At 44.8% G+C, this 20,828-nt stretch overlaps 2 protein-coding genes across 3 annotated transcripts in view; one reads left to right on the plus strand and one right to left on the minus strand.

The window, feature by feature from the left end:
- Window positions 1-5,838, plus strand: part of vgll4b (vestigial-like family member 4b) — a 43,569-nt gene extending 37,731 nt beyond the window's left edge. For both annotated transcript variants that reach the window (XM_030091433.1, XM_030091432.1), the window contains 3 exons: window positions 85-352; window positions 758-875; window positions 1,524-5,838. In XM_030091433.1, coding sequence (XP_029947293.1) covers window positions 85-352; window positions 758-875; window positions 1,524-1,780 — 643 coding nt within the window. In that variant the 3' untranslated portion in view covers window positions 1,781-5,838. The remainder of the gene's footprint in view (window positions 1-84; window positions 353-757; window positions 876-1,523) is intronic.
- A 652-nt stretch (window positions 5,839-6,490) lies between these two features.
- The window catches only part of atg7 (ATG7 autophagy related 7 homolog (S. cerevisiae)), a 73,353-nt gene continuing 59,015 nt past the window's right edge, over window positions 6,491-20,828 (minus strand). Inside the window, 1 exon segment of the mRNA XM_030092318.1 lies at window positions 6,491-7,374. Coding sequence (XP_029948178.1) covers window positions 7,342-7,374 — 33 coding nt within the window. The 3' untranslated portion in view covers window positions 6,491-7,341.

Below are 20,828 nucleotides of genomic sequence, written 5' to 3' on the forward strand. Positions count from 1 at the left end.
ACAGGGAGAACATGCAATCTCTGCACAGAAATCACACCACAAAAACATTAAACTCACCTCATCCCCGTTCTGTCTGTTCCACAGGAAACCTAATGGAGACTATCGCAGCTCCGGCGTCTCTAAGGACCGCAGCCGGAGCCCGATTGAGCGTGTGGTGGTGCCTGGCGCTCTGGGAGTCCACGGCAACCACCTGTACAGCCACACCCACCACCACCACCACCACCTGGCCAGCCTGGCCAGCATGGACCAGCCGCTGGCGCTCACCAAGAACAGCATGGTGGAGTCGGCACGCAGCAGCACGGCCTCCCTGGCCGCGGTGCCGCACACAGTCAGCGCAGTGGAACGCCAGCAGGTAACACACACACACACACACACACACACACACACACACACACACACACACACACACACACACACACTTCCTGTTTGTTTGGCTCAGTTACCCACTACATTTTTCTCTATAATTGTGGAGTGAAACCTCAACTCCGGTAGGTCCCTCGCATGATGTGACTAATGTGCTTTCATTAGCTGTAACTGCTCGGTAGGTGGAGAGTAGAAATTTCCTAAACGTGAATCATTCTGTCTCCCTCAAACTTGGAAGCTCCCTCTCGTCTGTCATCGGCAGCTGAATAATGGCGCCTCTGTCTGTTTTTGCGTTCACTCTCATTGCGGCCCCTCTTAATTTGTCTTCTTTGACTGTTGACCAGCAACCTCAGGGGTGGAACTCGACGCCTGACACGTTGTCGTTGCGTTTCAGAATCGTCCGTCGGTGATCACGTGCGCCCCGGCCAACAACCGCAACTGCAACCTGTCCCACTGTCCGGTCTCCCACAACGGCTGCTCCAACTTCACCAACAACTACAGAAGGATCAACAGTGAGTGAAGCATGACACCCTCCTCCTGACCAGCGTGGAGTCATTACTTAATGCTGATGGTTACCAGATGACTGGTCTCTGAAACTGGGTATAATTTTCAGTTAAAAAAAAAAAAACGTTCCCTTGCAGTGCAATTTGTAGAAAAACCTCTTGCAATAGCAAGTCCCCCTCCAGAGAAAACAGCGCCGCTCATGCTGAGCTGGCGATGTCGAAAAAATGTTTTCTGTCAGCGAGCCCTCGCAGTTTCTCTTTATAGCACATAAATTCCTGTGATTGAGTCTCGGCATGCCTGATTTACAGTCCTGTGTGTTATCTCTGCTCGGAGCAGCACTGGAGGCCTCTCCAAACACGTGTGTGCTTCATCCTGAGTGTCGTGTTTCTGCGGGTCGATAACTTTTGCTGCGGCTCCTTTTATGATTCCCATGAAGCCGCGATGATCTCACTGAGGTTAGCAGTGAAATTTCAAAGAGTAGCACTGAAATCACTGCAGTGAAAAAGTGAAGTAGAGCTTAGAGTTGGTGGTTTTCCATTAGCCTGAAATACATTTTACAGTATTCAGACTGAAGTTGGGCAATAATTAACTGGCTGTGAATTTCTGTGAGTGTCTGTTTTGGTTCTGACTGAAATCTCTGGTCTCTCCTGCCTCAGCCAACACGGCCTGCGACCCCGTGATCGAGGAGCACTTCCGCCGCAGTCTCGGGAACAACTACAAGGAGCCCGAGCCCACCGCCACTAACTCGGTATCCATCACGGGCTCAGTGGACGACCACTTCGCCAAGGCGCTGGGCGAAACCTGGCTGCAGATCAAGAACAAGGGGAGTCCCTCGTCGTCCGGCAGCAGCCCAAACTCCTCCCCCGACAGTCACATGGTCAACCACAACCACTCCCCTTCTGTGGTGTCCTGAAGGAGGAGGAGGGACCCCAGCCCCCCCCTCCACCGCCCCCACCCTCCGAACCACCCCGCCACTTCGGTCTGCCACCAGCTTAAAAACACCCCGAACCCTCGAGCCGCTCCATCACTGCGCACTCAGAGGATCAATCAAGCAATACGGACGTGCTCTGTCCCCCCCGCCGTCCTCCGCTCTGCTCCTGTCAGACTGTGATCGGTAACGAGCGATTCGGGTTCGGCTGGGGACCGGAGCCTCCTTCACGCCTTCATCCATCATCCCCAAACGTCAAGCTTGGAGCTGAGCAAGTGTCTGTAGTTATATGTACATAAAGAGTGAGGAGAGGTGGAGTTTTAATTATTAATTCTCTTCTTTGTTTTTGTTTTCTTTTTTTAAAATTTGTTTTGGTCTGTTTGTTTCTTTAACAGTAGTTTTTGTGTACCGCTTCTGCATTACGAGATGCCCGACGTTTGAGAGAAAAGATGAGCGAGAAACAATTTGGAGACAAAAAAAAAAAAAAAGTCAAGAAAAAAGTCACAAACCACCGGACTGTTACCAAAGAAACCTCAGACGCTGATGTTTTATCGATACCCAGCAAGACGCCGTCTTGTTGTCCTCTCCCTCCCTCTCTCCTGCGTGTGTGTGTGTGTGTTTGTGTGTGTTGGGGTGATTTGTTACTGTATGTCGGTTGGTGACCGGGTCTGATTTGCACTACTGTCGTGGAGGGTGAAGACGCCACGTCACTTCTGTCTCGTGGCACTGATCCGATCTCCACTGACCGTCTGTCTGAAGCCCAGCGGCTTCCAGCTGCCGTATCGTGCTTTATGTATTTGAAACCATTCAGACGACAGTGGGGCTGGGCCCTAACGCGTCATTAGTGCCGCTGTTAATAGTCACCTTCGTGAGATATTGAGCTCCACAGCCCATCTAAACCTCCTGCAGAAGAAAATCCATCAAGTTCAAGACAGATCAAAGCAGAATTTCGTCAGATTCGCTCTTTACAGGACATTAATATGTCCTAGAGGGATTAATGCATCTTTGAATTGAACAATCTGGGAATAGAAGAACACAACATTGTTTGTTTTATTAAGATATACTACAGTAGTAGGTTAATTTGATAGGAAAACAGAAGAGATGCACAAGTTACCAAATATAGTCTGATGTTGCTTTAACTGTATTTTTTTTAATTAGGAAAAGCACTTTACTACAAATGAGCAGGAACTAAAAAAAATGGCTTATGTGACGCATTTCTGGTCCAAAAATGACTTAAAGTTGGAAAATGAGAGAAAAAAAAAGTCCTGGAAGTGATCAGGAGTGATCAGATAGTTATAAAAAAAAAGTTTTTTTAAGTTTTGAGAAAAAAGTGAAAATCCACATTGACCATCAGTCATTTGAACTTGATAAAAACATGACCAGGTGTTGGAGCGACGGCTGAGAGGTTTCAGACATAAAGGAACGATATCCAGCTCCTGGAGACCCGCTGGTTTGGAGTTTGTGAGATGAGCTCAGGCCCGTAGCGAGAGGAGAGCTGCAGACGTGCGTTATTCACGACGCTGCACGTCACTTTGTGGTAGAAAAGAAGAAAAACAGGCGCGGGGGAGAAGATCGCCCCCATCGTTTATATTTGTGAGTCTTTGAATGCGGGGGTTGTAATTTGGCACCTGACTCTTCATCCCTCCCTCTCCTTCTCACTGTGGTTTGGTAGATTTCTACAAAGGTTTTAAGGGTAATTTAATGCTTTTATAGAGGCATGTTTTTTTTTTCTTTTTTGTTTGTTTTTTAATAGCTGGTATCTATTAGTGTTTTTAGCATTTCAAACTTAACTACCATTAGCCTTTTCCATTCAGACGTTGTTACTTTTTTTCATTGTCAGTAACAGACTTAGACTCTATACACTCACTGCTGGGTCAGTCCTACTCCATATATTTTATTGTTCTTGTTGTTATTACACTCGTGTATGTTTGTTTTCCATTAATATCAGTATGGTAACGGTCTACAGCGGGACAGCCTCCGGACAGGCTCTGTTGAACGAGGAGAGCGGCGTCTCGCCGGCGCACGCTCCTCAAGGTTTGCTAAAGATGTTGATCCATCGGTGGTACAGGATGCTACAAGCCTTCAGAGTGAGCCAGACGCCAAATCAGCACCGAAACGAGTCGGCGGGGTGGCAAATTATGACAAAGTCTCAGTTTGACCAAATTCTAATGAGATCCGAAAATGCAGTAATGTGAAATAAGAGAATTCTGACATTAAATTTAAATCCACCCACAAATCTGCACCAACGGGCAATGCAGACTCACTTCTCCGCCTCAGTGACATATTTGTGGAAACATGCAGAGGTAGAACATGTAATCTCACAGAATCCATCCAGCCGTGAAGTTGCAGGAAGCTTCAGGATGGATGCTCAGTCTCTGCAGCCGACTTCTCTCCCGCGCTCCGATTTGGTGTCTGGACTTGTGTTCTTGTGTTCTTTTGCTTTCTTTCCTGAAGAAGGTGGTTTTTGTTGTGCAGTCGGTCTCTTCTGCCGCAGAATGAAGAAACCCGGCATACATTCCTCCGGTAGGCCTCAGCTCGAGCTCGGCCTCGAGCGTCTCAGCTGATCGCGACGAGGCGTTCTCCGTTTTCTTTTCTAGAACCGTCTGACGCATCAGACGTGTCGGCCATACTCTGCAGTAAAGGAACAGCATTTTTGAGGGCGTTCAGAAGCAGGAGAAGAGAGAGTCTGCTCCTCAGCAGACCTGGTTTCGTTCTCAGCTTCTCCGTTTCCGAGCGTTCCACACATTCCATCCTCCAAACAGTCGCGACGCAAACAAACCCGGCTTCGGTTCGGTAACAGTGAGGCGGCCGGCGAGCGTCGGGAGGGAGGGAGGCGGAGCGTCTGGAGCTGAGCTCCTGTCGGCGCCGCCCGTGAGCGAGGAGACGTCCACCTGCCACTGAACGCCTCCTCCTCGCCTCCTCGCCGCCTCGGCCGGCGCCTCTGGGTCACATCCAGACAACACCAGGGGGGGAAAAAGGGGGCTTGAAGTCCAGAGGATTTTTGTTTTCCTGTTATTATTCGTTCTCATTATCATTTCACTACCACCCTGTAGGTAGGAGGCTCTCTCTCTGCTTCGGCACACACTCCCTACACACTGTAGGAAAATCACTTAATAAGAAATACTTTTTTTTTTATAATAGGTAACTATAAGACCATCATTACGCTGTGCGTAACGAATGTACAGAGAAAAAAAAATCGTAGGTATTTTTTGAGGAACAATTAATTTGTTAATGATATGTAGCTATTTAATTGTTTTTTTTTTCCCTGTCCTATTGTAATCATTGCATTTCCTTATGTGAAAAAAAGTTGATCTTTTTTGTTTATAGAGTTTGTCTTGTTAGAGTAAAAGAGGTTCAAGTGCAGGAACACAGTAAACATATGAAACCGCAGCGCGCCCTGCTCGGGCGCGTTGGTGACAATCGCTGCTTCCATTGGTCCCCGTTGCTCCCAAATCATCCCACTTGTCTTCAATCATGCGATTTCAGACACATCGGAACAAACGTTTGACTATCCAGCAAATTGCATGTTTTGCATTGACGGAACAAAGACCTGGCATCCTGGTGCCTGTTCTCAAACCACTTCCATCGAAGAATTCTCTCTTTTTCAAGGCAGACATTTTCCACCACTGCATGAAAGTAATGAAAACAGGTTTTGAGTCTGTTCCGTGTCGGCAGATGGGAACTGAACTGTAAGATGTGTTGAAATGGAGCTGCCAGTCTTGACTCTGTCCTCACAGTTCTCATCTGTAGAGACCAGCACCTGTAATCTAGTTAACCCGAAAAGAAAAGAAAAGAAAAAGAAGATCAAATCAAAGAGGAGTTGTTTTTCACTCTCTGACTGTAAAACATTTTCCAGGTCCTTATCTTTTGAAGTGGAAGTAGCATGTATTTAGTGGTAGAAACTCTGAACTGTAAGAAAAATGTCTATCAAGAAAACAAGTTGATTTGTGGCTCTGTGTCTCCTCCTACTAAAAAGGTTTTGGCAGGCCACCTTTTTTGTACGTAAAGTAGCCTTGATGAACAATAAAGTGCTTTTAAACCACTCTGACTGTGTGAGTCTCCGTCAGTGAAAACGCTGAACTTCTGCTGTGTTGTTGGGGGTCTGTATACACGACAACGATGAAAACGAGACTTCAGAGGCGACGCATGGCCAGGTTTCATCTTAAATGGGCCATACTGGTAAAGTGGTGCCATAATAACCTTTACATTTAAATTTCAAAGTTTGTGTTGCTGTGGCAAAGAGTATATGAGATAAAACATGTCGATATTTTCACAAAACTAAAAAAATTATTATATAAAATGTCAAAATGTAAAGTCAATTAAACTTTCTGCTGCAAAATACAGTGAAATGTCCAAAAAACACTCCCTATGGTTGCTGTTTTAATAAACTCACCCTAACCACATGGCTATGGTGATAATAGCTTGATTTACCACATTTATCCACAGATATCTCTGCTCCGGTGTCAGTGTTGTAAAAGAAATTTATATATAAATAAAATAAAATAAAATTTTTCCTTTGAAATTTTCACCATTTGCTTGGTGGCTTGGCGGCCAGATCGGAGCCTTTTTGCAGGCTTGTTTTGGCCCACGGGCCTAAAGTTTGGTACCCCTGATTTACAGATTCAAAATGGCTGAAAAAGTAAAAACAAAAAAATAACTGAAGTAAAGAAGCAGAATCTGCTCTGTAGCTTCCAGAGAAATAAAGAGAGACAACCTTTATTCCAGTTCCATGATTATGTAAAGACCGATAGGAATTATCTGAACAGACACATCATCCCCTCTCCGTAAACTTTATCTCATCACACTCTTACAAATATCCGAGCAGAAATACACGTGGGTGCACTGAAAACACAGACAAGAGTTAGAAAAGACAGTAAAATGCACAAACCTGTGCGCCACAAGAGTCGCACTGCTTCTTAAATCATCTGCACAAATGTGTGTGTGTGTGTGTGTGTGTGTGTGTGTGTGTGTGTGTGTGTGTGCAGGTTCTAACATCAGCGGTACTGTACGTGTCTCCAGACGGCGGATGTGTTTGCTATTTTTGAACTTTTCGCTGAATGAGTGAGCAGATGCTGCAACAGTTCTGCCAAAAGACTCCTGAGTAAACACATTAACTGTGAAAATTAATACCATGCAGAGAAAATCATTCAAACACACAAATATCAACAACCCCCCCCCCCCCCCACACACACACACCCCCCCACATCAAGAAGTACATTCCTGTTAATCCAACACTTCGACACATTAGAAAAGAAGCAATCTGTCCGAGCTTCACTGTATTTTCTTGTGTAAAAGTGACAAACATTCACTGAATATTTAAGACGTCCGAATTATTTCAAGGAGTTATTTGAAGGCTGAGTTTTCTGTGTAATCAGGACAACCACGAGAGAAACTGTGAAAGCTTTCAGCTACATTTAAAGATGTTGGTTTGTTGTTTTTTGCTGTTGGGTTACCATGAGAAAAAAAAAAAAAACCCATAAAGATAGAATATAGACGGGAGTGTGGGGTCCTTCATCTTCCTCCATCTCTGCCTTCCTCCAGTCCCGTCAGATGCTCTCATCGTCACTCATGTCCCAAATCTGAGGAATAAAAACACAACAGAAGAAGAAATAAAACAACAACCAACACATCTAAACAGCAGTGTTGCGCGTGTCTTAGTTACTTATTAGAAAAGTGTTGAAGTTCCTCTACAGGAACCAGCGCATACAAACACAGCAGTGTAATCCGCATTTAACAAACAGCTTAAAGAACTTATGAAGTAGAAAAATCCTGCATGAGGGAAAAATCTGCTGCAGCAGCTGGACTCAAACCTAAAAACCTCAGATTCTCATCCCACTATCCCATAATTCCACTGATGTCCCGAGTCAACAAGCCTCCACATCCACAACCAAGACCAAGATTGATCCGATTGCATCCAGAACTGCAGTACAGCGCTGAAGCGGCTGGCACTCTCAGTGAATGTCGGCATGGTTTGCATGTTCTCCCTGTGCATGAGTGAGCTTCATGCAGCTTCCTGAAAGCATCTGTGTGAGGATGGATGGAGGAATCACCTGAAGTCTGAGTGCAGCCAAAATCACAACTGAGAAGAAAAAAAGCTTTGAAAACTATTATAAACAGTCTCTACTGAGAAGTCTCTTACCAGGAAGTGACACACTCACACACACTCACACACACACCCCTTTGCAAGAGTGTGTCAGCAAACAACAGCAGCTTTCTCATGGCAGCAGATTCCTCACATTCCCCCTCCGTCAGACGTAATTCGCATACCTCCAACAGCGTCAGGAATGTGACACACACATGGCTCCGAGCGCACGCAGACACACACACACTTTTCACAAATACACGCCGCATTCCTCCCAGTGAACGGCTTCAAAACGCCGCCGAGCCGAGCCGAGCCGAGCCGCGGCCTTCAGCGCCGCAGAAAACAAATACATCAACTTCTTTAAAGTTGTGCTCAAACGTTCAGAGGCTAAACGTAGTTCAACAGAAACCCACTCCTTTGAGATACGCAGAATATTTCTAAATAATGAAGAAAAGACGGTTAAACTGTATTTTTTTTTATTTCATTTTGCCCAGAAAATTATTAAAAGATTAACAGGCCTATAAATTAAGACATGCTTTCTTGATAAAAGTTGACTTTTAAGGAGGGAGTGTGCACTAATAAAATAACAAACACTTTAAAAGGCAGCCAAAATCGACTTCAGCAATTATTTTAACTGCTTTTCTTCATTTTTTGCATTTTTTTTTTAATACAAATTTCATTTTATTGGAGCCAGATCAAACTCCACTGCATGTGTGCCGAATTAAAAACCTGCTTTTAGGTTGCGTCTTGGAATGATACACTGAGGAGAAAAACATCTTTCCTACAAACCAAAACACATTGTTGACCCGGGACGTCCTCACTGCCATGCGGCAAACCTTAGAGGAGGACTGCGACACATTTACGCCGAGTTTTCCCTGAATCTGCAGGCGGCGGCTTTTCATTTCACACTGCAGAGTCTCAGGGGTAATAAGAGTTGATGGCATGTATCAGGATGTGAGTACGAAACCCTGCGTGTTTCTCTGCAGACATGACTCTGAGGAGTCGACCTCAGACAAAAAGAAAAAGACTTTCTAAAACAAAACAAAAAGAAAAGGTGCAAAAACACCTGCCTGCATTCCATGTGTTTTTTGGGCCTGGCTTTACAAGATCCTGCAGAACGTGTGTGATACACTGCATATAAATGACCAATAATGTTGTGTTATTGTTTTTTTTTTTTTAGAAATCTTATAAAGTCACAACTTGAAAAGGGAAATCTGTTTAATTTCATTTTTTCCTGACGACACTGACAGGATTCATTTTGGTTTTGGTTGTTAAATTGTCAAAGAATCGTCCAAAAATGTGGAATGGGGGCATTTCAGGCCCTTTTTTTATGAGATAACTTCATTTTTTTCTTAATCTTCTCTGCTCTTCTTCAATAACAGTGTGTGCTTTTGACGGTGCTGAGAAGCTCATGTGGCTGTGATTTAACGGTTGCATCACAGTCGTCCTTGCGGCCACAGCAGGGAGTTTCTCCACGGATGTGAAGCTTTATTTCTCTGCTTTACAGGAGTTACTGAATTTTCTAGACGGCATAAACACAACTAACGTGCTAGCACATGAGTAAAAAGTGTGAAATCAGCAGCCTATAGAGGTTTTCCACCAGGGGTGATTTCTTCTCCGGCTCAGGAGGGAAGCCATTAGAAGCAGCAGTGCGACCTGAGCAGGCAGCACGGTAACCTGTGGCGGCGGTCTGCTGGTTCCACGCCGCCCCGCGCCTTCGCCTTCGCCTCGCTAATAGAGATGGAGCGTAGCCGTGTGGAGAATCAGGGACAAATTCATATCAAAGCTGGACGCTCGGCAGCTCCGCTCCACTGCAGCCATCAAAAGGACGGCGAGCAAAGAGGCCTTTGAAAGGCGGCGGCGACACTGGAGCCCCTCTCTGGACCGCTGCCACGCCGCACTGATGCCCTGCATGAGAGTGTGTGTGTGTGTGTGTGTGTGTGTGTGAAAGCTTTTGTACACAATGGAGCGGGGGTGGAGGTGGTAGGGTGTGTGTGTGTGTGTGTGTGTGTGTGTGTGTGTGTGTGGGGGGGGGGGGGGGGGGGGGGGGGGGGGGGGGGGGGGGGAGCTTATGTAACATGAATAGCTCCAGCAAACCCAAGCCAGAAACTTTACTACACTCTTTCAAATACTTGGGATGTTTCTCAACTGTTCGCCGCCGTTGCAGCAACACTTAAGCAGATTTCAGTAAAGCCGAGATCCAAATAAATCACGTCCGATTAGGGAGGACATGGCTGCTGCTTTTACTCCGAGTGAACGAACGAACGAGGTGGACCTGAGCGCAAAACAAACGTGATTCCATGTCTTTTATTTTAAAACTGAAAAGACTTTGCAGCCTGCCTTTCCACCAGTTGGCGCTGTTGGTTGTTTCTGTAATGAAGCCGCACACACAAGTAAAACAGTAGCGAGCACACATACAGACACACACATAAACAGACACACACACACACTCACATGGTACTGCGAATAAGAAAGAATACCGTATCCCGGGAGAATAACTGGTAGAAAAATGGTTATTTTCCAGGGAAAATGGCAAAATGTGTCAGTGTTTGTCTAAAAACTGTTTAAAATGAGAAACATCAAGCGTCTGTTCGCTCGATTAAGGGTTAAAAATAAGTTTCAGTTTCTGATTCGTTCCACAGGATTCTCTCAAGATGTGTCTTCCATCCACTCGTATTCATGATTTAAAACATACTGAGTTCACACCACTAGAGTCACTGCAGAAGGTGGATTTATAACATTCAGCTGCACATTTAAACCTCACTTCATGTCAAACGTTCCTCTCAGCAAACACTAATATCTACTTATAAACCAAATATAAAATCTGACGGTTTGTCTCAAAGCTAATCTTAACCATAGTTTTAAGCATCCATCCGTCCATCTTCTTTATTTCATTTAATTGAGCGGACACACACCTGGAGCTGATTAAATCCATTTACATGACGGTTTCAAGCCAAACTATTGTTCGTGTTTCTTTACATGAAGACATTTGAAGACCTCGGCCTGATTCTCCGCTCCTGTTATCACTGCTGCCATTTTATTGTTTTATCATTTTCACTTTGTGTTTTTAGGTTTTCATGTAAACTTATGTAAAACACTTTGGTTCTGCTGTTGTTGTTTTAAAAGTGCTTCATAAATAAAGTTGTGTTGAGTTAAAGATGTCTCCAGCACATAGTTAAAGGCCTTAAATCACTGATTAAACTAACAATCTTTCTACAGAAGGAGAAAACTCAAGTATTCACAGGAAAAACTGTAATTCAAACCAGTGTCTTCATTGTCATATTAGAGAGCGACTAACTATACCAAGTCCCAAACTGCACCATGCCTGATAACAAGCATTGACTATTCCTGGGAAAATCAGTAGCAGCTGGTATAAAACAAAAAAAAAAAAAAAAAAAAAAAACATTTTCTTACTTCAAACACAAGATTAAGAGATAAATGTGCTGCAGATGAGAGCAGCAGCAGTAACCATGAAGCAAGGCGCCGCCTTGACCCTGAAGAAACGGCGTTCAGAGGTCACATTATGATATTAGACAGAAAAAAGTAAGAGGAATCAACAATAAACCGGGAGTCAGAGCTCCGGGTTGAATGGCGAGTGTTTGCTGTTCGTCGTCCACAGACGTGCCCACACCATGACAGCGCCTCAAAGGGATTGGCTCGCACGCCCGCAGTCGTAACGCGTCTCTAACTCTGAAGCCGTCTTATCACCGGAGGACCTCGAGTCGCCGCGGCAGGCTGGACAGAAAGGGCCCGCCGGAGGTTTTCCCGAAGTCCAGCAGTAAGCTGCATGTAATCACGGAGCGAATGTGTTTGTTTTTGTAATCAGTTGGGCTCCAGCTGATATGACAAGTATAATCCAGGCTGGTTGTTGAAACGGGGCCGGGATCTGATCAGATAGAGGAGGTTTTAGCTGGAAGCTGAGGCCGGGGAAACCGCCGCCAACTCTCTGGCGCTGCTGATTACCGGCTCCCTCACAAAGACGGCGGGAGCGCCGGCACCGTGCGCCACGCCGCCGTTTACCCCGCCGTGGAAACGCCACGCGGGATCCACACGGTGCTCGGCGCCTGCGATCAGGAGTTTATCCCAAAGTGACTTTTTCAGATTTCGCTAACGTAACTTCTTTGAAGCGACGCGATCGGGACCGACACGAGACCCCGAGCCGGCTTACAGGAAGACATCCGAAGTGCGGGTGGCCCCGGTGGGAATCCAGCCTCTGAAGCCATCGCTGCACCACCACCGAGGGGCTTCGCTATTAAACACACATCTGCTTTACATATTAGAACTGACACCAAAGAGCAAAGTCAAGCTTTCATCATGCAGACTGGCTCCATCTGATATGCAATTAGGGGACCACACAGACTGATGTGGTTTATGGCCGCTGGATGCAACGCTGAGCGAGCGAGAGAGCGAGCGGGCGCCGCTGCCGCTGCTGGCCGAGGAGGGAAAAGTTCAGAAGTTTGTCTTTCATCTCCAGGATCTGAGGAGGTTTGCGTTTGTACACAGTGAGCGATAACAAAGTTGAAGCAGCAGCTCAGAACACGTGACGCCAGCAGAGACCCGTCTCCAGCCGCTCGCTCATTCCTCCTGGAAACGCTTCAACTCTTTTATCAGATAAGTGATGATATTTGTGATTCTTGTAACTTCTAGACAAGTAAAACTAAACTACAAGAGAGGTGAGTTAATAAAAGTGGTGCTGCATTTAGATATGTGCAGAATTATGCTTCAAACTTTATAACACAGAGCAGTGTGTTTTCAACCTTTGACATAATGTTTGATTATAAACTGTTCATATTAAACCAGAGCAGGTTCCAGTGTGTCCATTTTCAAACAAAGTGTTATTTAGCCTGCTAGTTTTGCAAATAACACACTATATAGAGGAAGAGCAGCACTTATTTACTTGTTGAATGTGATAACCTTTTATAGATCTTCAAGGAGAATATTTTTTCTTTTAGAGGCATTAATGTAAGAAATAACGTGGGATTTGGGGAGATTTAATCCAATATGAGAGGCATATAATGATGATTCTGGAAAAAAAAAGTTAAAACTTCTAATTTCAAAAGTTTCAGTGAGGGCCCGATGAAGAGGTTTGGAGATTTAAAGGGAGCAGAAACATTAACCAGCATCATTAGTCCATCTTCTATACCTCTTGACTCTGTTGTTTGAGTTTGGAGCAGGTCCCATTCGACTATATACACAAGATTTCCGAGTTCATCTCAAAAAGGATCCATGTGGCTTCACCCAGCAGGCAGCCTGGTCAAAGCAACAGCATGAAGCCACGAAGACACTGAAACGAGGAGCGAAACGTCTTCCAAGACGTGACAAACTCCAGTTGACAGGATTTAACTGGTTTGAGAAACAAAAACACAGCCCGAGCATAAACAGTCGTCATGCACTATAAGAAAAGACTCGGCTTTTACTGCACAAACGTCGGTCCGCGCACGCCGTGGCGAGGAGTCTGGATTATGTCCTCAAGTTTCCAGCCGTCAGTTTTGAGGAAGAAGCAGTCCAGGAAAAAGCAACAAGCGCGGTAAACAATAATAACACTCCGTCACTGTCCCCGATAATCCGCAGCAGAGAGGCCGTCTCTTCAGGCCTCCTTCAGATTTTACTCTCACCGGTAAACGTCCTCGCAGTTTGTGTGTTCTGCCTGAGTTGAATAATTTCCCCTGAGGTCCTCCAACACATGAATGGTTTATCAACCAAATATATAAAAACACACACGCACAACACGGTCGCTACGAATACACAACTCACTGGAGGCTTAATATCGAGGATTATTTGGACAGATTGAGAATAACTGAGTGAGAAGTGAGGCTGAACACTGCATGTAGACAAAAGCAGCTGAATCAGGACCAGATCAGTGTTTAACTGTGGGAAACACACAACAGTGATGAAACAAGTTTGAAATGTTTTAACCTTTTATAGTGCTTTAACTCAAATACTGCAAGTTTTAACCTTGGAATCGTTGATTATTTTGAAAACGTGTATTTCATAAAACCCTCACTTTATTTCACGTCACATATAAAAATGTCTCAGAATTTAAAAAGAAAAATCTCTGCGGGTTGATATCCTGTTACCTGTGACTTATAACTTTTTACATTCAGTACGTTCGGACAAACAGGAACTGCCATTATTTTCTACTGTTTACGGTCTGTTTAGAAACAAAAGCTGTTTTCTACTGGATTTGTTGAAGTTTTAAGCAGTATCTGCATGCAGAGGGCGACAGGCAGAACATGCGAAATGAAGCCACTAAAGTCTCTGCGGAAAAAGTCAGAGGGGAACTTCTGGTCTGTTTATAATCTGTTCAGTCACCGTCGTCACCTGCTGCAGGAGCTTCCTGTTCTTCGCTCTACAGCTCCAGAAACCACTCAGCATAGATATTTATAATTATTTCATTGCGAGTGTTCAGGAGATGATTTGTTGTCTTTTGTAGCAAACTTTAAATCAGGGGTGTCAAACACGTTTCAGTTCACCAAATTTCCTCATGAGTGGGCCGAACTGGTAAAACAGTGGCATAAAAGAAACGAGAAAGTTCAGATTTTGATCAAATGAAAGTTTGAATATGCTTTTTTGAGGGAGTCACATTAGCAGCATTCTAGAAAAACATTTCTTGTCCCCACAGTCTCCAGGATGGATTCCAGTTTGTGGAAAAGCGGCTCCTCCAGCACATGATAGAGCATCTATTGATTAGCGGAACATTTCATGATTGGGGCTCAAACCTCCTGGGGGCCAGTTTTAGATCCGCCGGGGGGGGGTCAGGATGACCCACATGCTTTTTTTCAACTATTTAAGAGACGAGAACTTTATGGAAACTCACATCAAATATGTTTCCAGCTCACAACGGCTTGGTTGTTACGAAACACTCATAAAAGTCTGGATTGAAATCCTCTCTCTATTTCTTTTTCCCCTCTCCTCCCTCATCAGTTTTTTTTATGACTGTCCTCTCTGCTGGTGAACCACAATCCACTCATCATGGAAACACTCACAATGCTTCGAAACATGCTGGGAATTACCCAAACACTGACCACAATAGCAGGTGTGTGTGTGTGTGTGTGTGTGTGTGTGTGTGTGTGTGTGTGTGTGTGTGTGTCACACTAAAACAGGATCCATTATTTCACATGTGCAAAACGAAATACACACATTTGTAGTGTTGCATTACCTGTGGGGTCCGCTCAAAGACACAAAGGTGAATAAACTTTAAATAAAGGTGGATGTTCACCTGCAGTCTCCCTTTAATGAGCTCAGTCATCATTAACTGGAGCGCCATGTCCGTTCATCACTGAGAGAAACTGAAGGTGCAGAATCTTACTGTGACATGAGGACAGGTGGAGATGGGGATTGAACTACCTACCACTGGGTCGGGAAGATCACCCGCTCAACCAAACTGAGCTCCGGACACCAGAACGTAAACCCAAACTTACTCTTAACTGAAACCACCAATCTGGATAGACTACTAGAAAAAACATCGACTCGGTCGGTCGGTCGGTCGGACGGACGGACAATGTGTGGGTTTAGAGGGGCTGGTGTGAATAAATAATGCAGTTTGGGTGTAGCCTCTGTGAGGATTGAGTTTCCCGTATGAGGGAGTATTCAGCTGTGAAACGGCGGCACTTTGAAGTACAAAGGATGCAGTCGGGCCTCCAGTCGCCTCGGGGAAGGACTTCTATCTGGTTCATCTGAAACTTGACGCCTTAATTAGGCAGAAACTGTTCCACCAACTCTTGAAAAAGATGTCACTGTGGTTTAACCTCAGACTGCTACAAGATCATGATTATATTTATCATCTTAGCCTGTATTTCCAAAGCAACAGGTACATTTAACCCATGATGATCTGTTCATCTTCGACAGTGACGGCCAGCGTGATGAGATGGCCGAGACGTCAGCCGCCCTGCACAGCTGAGGCAGCACCTGTCAGCTGGAAGGAAGTGCCGCAGGCTGCTGCAGGAGTGTGAGGCTGCATGTGGATCTGCAAGACGGCGAATCTCTGCAGTGGATTTCTATCAAGATCAAGTTTGATCCAACTTCTGCTTAAAGGTGCTGTAGGCAGGATTCGGCATCTCCGCCATCTTGCTTAGGTTTACCTAAGTAAGATGGCGATTTGACCCATCTAAGATGGCGATTTGAAACCCAGCACAGCCAATCCTGTCCTGTTTTCTCTGAAATCACGCCCTCACGCAAGTTAAGCCCCTCCCACAAGAACGTGTGACGAACGCCCCTCGACCAATCACGGTTAGAGCCTCATGGGCTCTTCTGATTGGTCAAAGATACCTGGAGCGGTCGAGATTCAGCTCAGAACAGAGACAGATGGAAACGCTGCGCCCTCACGCTAGTGCAATTATGCTACACTCCTAAAGGATTATCAATGGATACTCTAACATTTAATCCAAAGAAAAAACAGAAAAATTAGCATTGACTAGCAAAATCCTGCCTACAGCACCTTTAAGTTAAAGAACTTCATTAACTCGTCAGACCAGAAACGGACTTGTTAAAAGTTTTACTGCAGTTGGAGGATTGGTGAAATAACTGTCGCCTGATGATAATTGCAGAGCCGATGAATTTTCTCACTCTTCCGTCGTTGTTTTAAGAGAGCTGCACTTAACAACGGAACGAGGATCTGAAGTTAATTGCTCCCTACAAAGAGGAGGAAGGCTTATAAAAAGGTATCGGAGTGCTGACAGCTTCCAGTTTCCACTGTCCGAAGCCTCATTATGAAACGTCAGTAAGGAGAAGTGTTTCCAGCATCTGGAATACCAGGGAAATGTTTATAGGAAGCCACGTGACTGTCGGGCAGTGAAAGAGCTGCAGGGGTGATTAGCTTGACCACGCGAGGTGTTGGACCACTCTGCTGTGCAGCTGTGAAGCACAAACATCTGGATGAGCCACAATCATTTTGGAACCAAGGTCTGTGGACAAACAGAGGCCCAATTCAGTCCTGCAGCCACCAGCAGGCAGAGCGTGTTTGGGGGAAACGCGTCCAGGACTGGGTGAAGGGAGAACCTCGCCAGGCGGTGAGGCAGAAACATTAAACAATGGAATCGACTAAATACCGACATACATGCAGATTCTGCAACAACGTAAACCTGATCCAGTGAGCAGAGGAAGCAACACTGGAAAGAGTGAAGACTTGGCTTGACTCTACAGTACAGGAACTCTATTACAGGATCCCTGAGTACAGAGGGAAATGTATAAAAACTGAGCCTAAAAATTTCTATTTGTTATCTCACAGTTGAAAAAGGGCTGCACGGTGGCGCAGTGGTTAGCGCTCTTGCCTCACAGCAAGAAGGTCCTGGGTTCAAATACCGGCCGGGGCTCAGGGCCTTTCTGTGTGGAGTTTGCATGTTCTCCCCGTGTGTGCGTGGGTTCCCTCCGGGTACTCCGGCTTCCTCCCACAGTCCAAAAACATGCATGGTAGGTTAATTGATCACCCTAAATTGCCCCTAGGTATGAATGTGTGAGTGAATGGTTATTTGTCTATATATGTCAGCCCTGCGACAGACTGGCGAACTGTCCAGGGTGTACCCTGCCTTCACCCACAGCAGCTGGCATCGGCTCCAGCCACCCGCGACCCCGAAAGGGATAAAGCGTCAGAAAATGAATGAACAGTTGAAAAAACCTGCAGATTTCGTGTCTTATGTTAAAGTAAAAAGCTTCCAAACATCATCTTTTTTTCCCCATAGTCTATCCTAATCCTAAAGCGCCATAAGAAGGCTCTGTTGTAAATAAATAAAACTGAACAGAGATGTCAACCGTAAAGAACATAACAAACTACAACAGGTAGCAAATCATAAAATGAATTCAAAGCACTTCTCTAGAAATCAGTGGAAACATCTTAAACATGATCTCCCTGCAAAACAACCTGATGTGAAAACCTGTAAATCGAAACAGTGTTTGATAAGGGACAGAGCAGATGGCTATTTAAAATAAATGTTCCACAGCTGGGTGGCAACAAGTGGAATCAGTTGATAATGGCCTTTTCCAATCAGCTATAGTGCTTGAGCAACCCACAGGAACAAATACCTGGAAATGTAATTTGGGTGAGTAAACACTTGAGAGTTAATCTTGGTCTGGGAATTCAATGTGTCACGTTCCAGTAAAAACAGCAGCGAGGGTTGAGAGCGTTAAACCCTATTGTGCGTCTCCTCTTCCAGTAACACACTTAAATAAACTCTCACACACACATGTGCAGCACGTGCAGCAATTCCGATGAATGCATGTGCAGCAGAGGAAACTACCCAACGCGAGCTGAAGGCTGCAGCGAGCTGCATTCCCGACCACATTCCTGAATTCCACACACACATTCCTGCTCAGCGTGGAAGGAATCTGAAGTGCAGGTAAGTCACTGGTCAAGAGGTGGATGGAACTGGGGTCAAAAGGTCACAAACATTCAGATGTATAAAATAAACAAAAGAAATCAAACTTTTGACTTGATGATTAAAATATGAGAACGAGAGGAAAAAAACAAACAAACTGTGAATCTGCAGCTGTGATGATAAACTAGAAATGAGAAGAAAAATAAACTGTGGGACTGCAGGTTGCTGTGGAGGTCACAGTGGCAAGGATGAAGGATAACGCTGTGTGGAAGATGACTGGATGAACCATCATCATCATCATCATCATCATCATTATCTCAGATGATGATGATGATGATGAGGAGGAGGAGGAGGAGGAGGAGCGCTGTTTGGATAATTGCCATAGAATCAACTGTACGGCTTAACCAGGTTTGAATCATCCCACATAATATTAATTTATCCTTTAACCACAATAATCAAACGTCCACATTTGTATTTTTTCCACAATTATGTGAAAATAATCTTTCAATTGTCACAAGACAGGCTGCAAAAATTAAAAAAGCAAACACCCAAACTTTAAAGTTGTAAAAACACAATTGTTTCCTTAATGTGTCAGTTTGTGAGAGATTTACGACATTCAGGCCACATTATCTTTTATTAAAATAATAAAAAAGAGAGTGGGAACATTTGCCGTGTTCAGACTTTTCCTTGTGTGGGCAGTTAATTGGATTTCTGGGTGGCTCGGTGAAATCACTGCGATCAGCCGCATCCAGGCTGAGACCGTGAGACGAGACGGGGCGGGGCGGGACGGGGCGCTTTGGTTCAGCGCTCTGAAAGTGAAACTGTAAACGAGCAGCTGAGAATTAAAATGAAACTCTAATCCCAAAACAAACCAGGCAGTGGTGACCTGCAGATGAGCAAAACAGCTGATCCCACATTAAAAACCAGAAGTAGTGCGAAAGCAACACAACTGACATTATACAAAATAAAAAAATTGATCTGATGAGGTTTGAATGGGAACAAAGTTGCTATTTTTTACAATCTTGGATTCTCTGGTTTCTCTGGTTTTCTCTGACAGTCCCACTTTTATCCCAGGTTACTGAGTGACTCTATGTTAGTTGTGCAGTTATTAAACCAGAGCAGGTAGAGATGGTGTTGAGACGGACCAAACCAACTCCAGCGGGTGGATTCACATTCAGGTCTTCACCAAACGCACCCAGTGACGCCAGGGACAGCACAGTTCGCTTTAATCAAACTAACCAGAGCCACTGAGTCCGAAAAATTAGCTCCCAAACCAAAGAGAAGACGATAAGATTGGTTTCTCCAACTGGAGCACAATGTGTTCCGTCGCTGCTATAAAATGAACAGAGACCCTGCAGAGGTCACAAGGGCACTAATTCTTTTCTTTGTGCATGAAACCACTTTAATACAAGCAGAAAGCTCCAGGCCTCCATAAGTTCCAAACTCCACACACCACAGCAGCTACATGATACTATATACTGCATTTAAATTCCAACAACAGCTAAAGCCAAAAGACATTTTCCACGTTTAATGCCTCTCGGAGTGTTTGGACCCAGATCACTGAGATGGAGTGAGGCAGCCTGCTGAATTTCAAACGATAAGTTTGTGCTTTTCCATTTCCTGCAGCAATCCTCTGCTTGTCTCTGGCGTCCTGGTTGTTCCAGGCCTGCAGCTCTCGGGGGGGAAACGCAGCCAACGCGGCGAGCGACTGTGTGTGTGCGTGAGCTACACGTCCCACTCACACGAGTGAGGCTGCAGGCAGGAAGAGGAAGACAGGGATGGGTGGAGGAGGGGAAAGGAAGGAGACCTGCTAACGCGACCTCCCAGCTCAGTCGGACGTGACCCGAAACAAAACTGACCCACACACCCAGTTTCAGGAGTGAAACAATGACTCCGAACTGAGAGTGGTCACATGGTGTTTTTAATTCAGAACTGGTTTATTCTGAATGAAGCAATTCCAAATTATATTCATGAGCTTCATGTTTACATGGAAAAAACAGAGGATTAAATCCTCTTTAACGCTGGGGGCTGTGAAGTGTTCTGATTGGACAGTTGGCCATGATGTAGTGATGTTTCCCGGAAGTAAACAAAACATTTTGGCCGCGATTTTTCTTTTCTTTCTTTCTCGATTAACTTTGATGCTGCAGCTTTGGTATTTCTATATTTGGTATGCACCCGTCCATCCACTCGTTTCATTATATCCATTTTTCCTAAAGCTCCTGTTCAGCAAATCGTCTCCGTACGAGTCGGGCTATTAGCCGCCATCTTGGAATATTGCATCATGGCGACAGATGAACATAAACAGAACGACTGGAATAAAGTCACCTAATGTACATATAATTCCGCTTCCAAAGGAAAATAAAATGGCCGGTTCATTTGGATTTAAACTTAATTCCAAACAAAGTTTTCAGGTCAGTTTACACGGAGCGGAATCAAGCTTTATTCGGATTTAAACAGGAATAAAAAAAGTCCCATGTAAACGATCTGATTATGGCTTTACTAATTCTACTCAGCTGTTGTGTGACAGGTTTGATCAAATACATGCCAGGTGTGTCTTTACTTCTGGACTGAATACAACACATAAACAGTATTTTAAACCCTTTCCTGATAAAACTGCAGAATAGTTCATAATATGTTTCAA

The sequence above is a fragment of the Salarias fasciatus genome, chromosome 5, assembly GCF_902148845.1.
Source record: "Salarias fasciatus chromosome 5, fSalaFa1.1, whole genome shotgun sequence".
Taxonomy (NCBI): Eukaryota; Metazoa; Chordata; class Actinopteri; order Blenniiformes; family Blenniidae; genus Salarias; species Salarias fasciatus.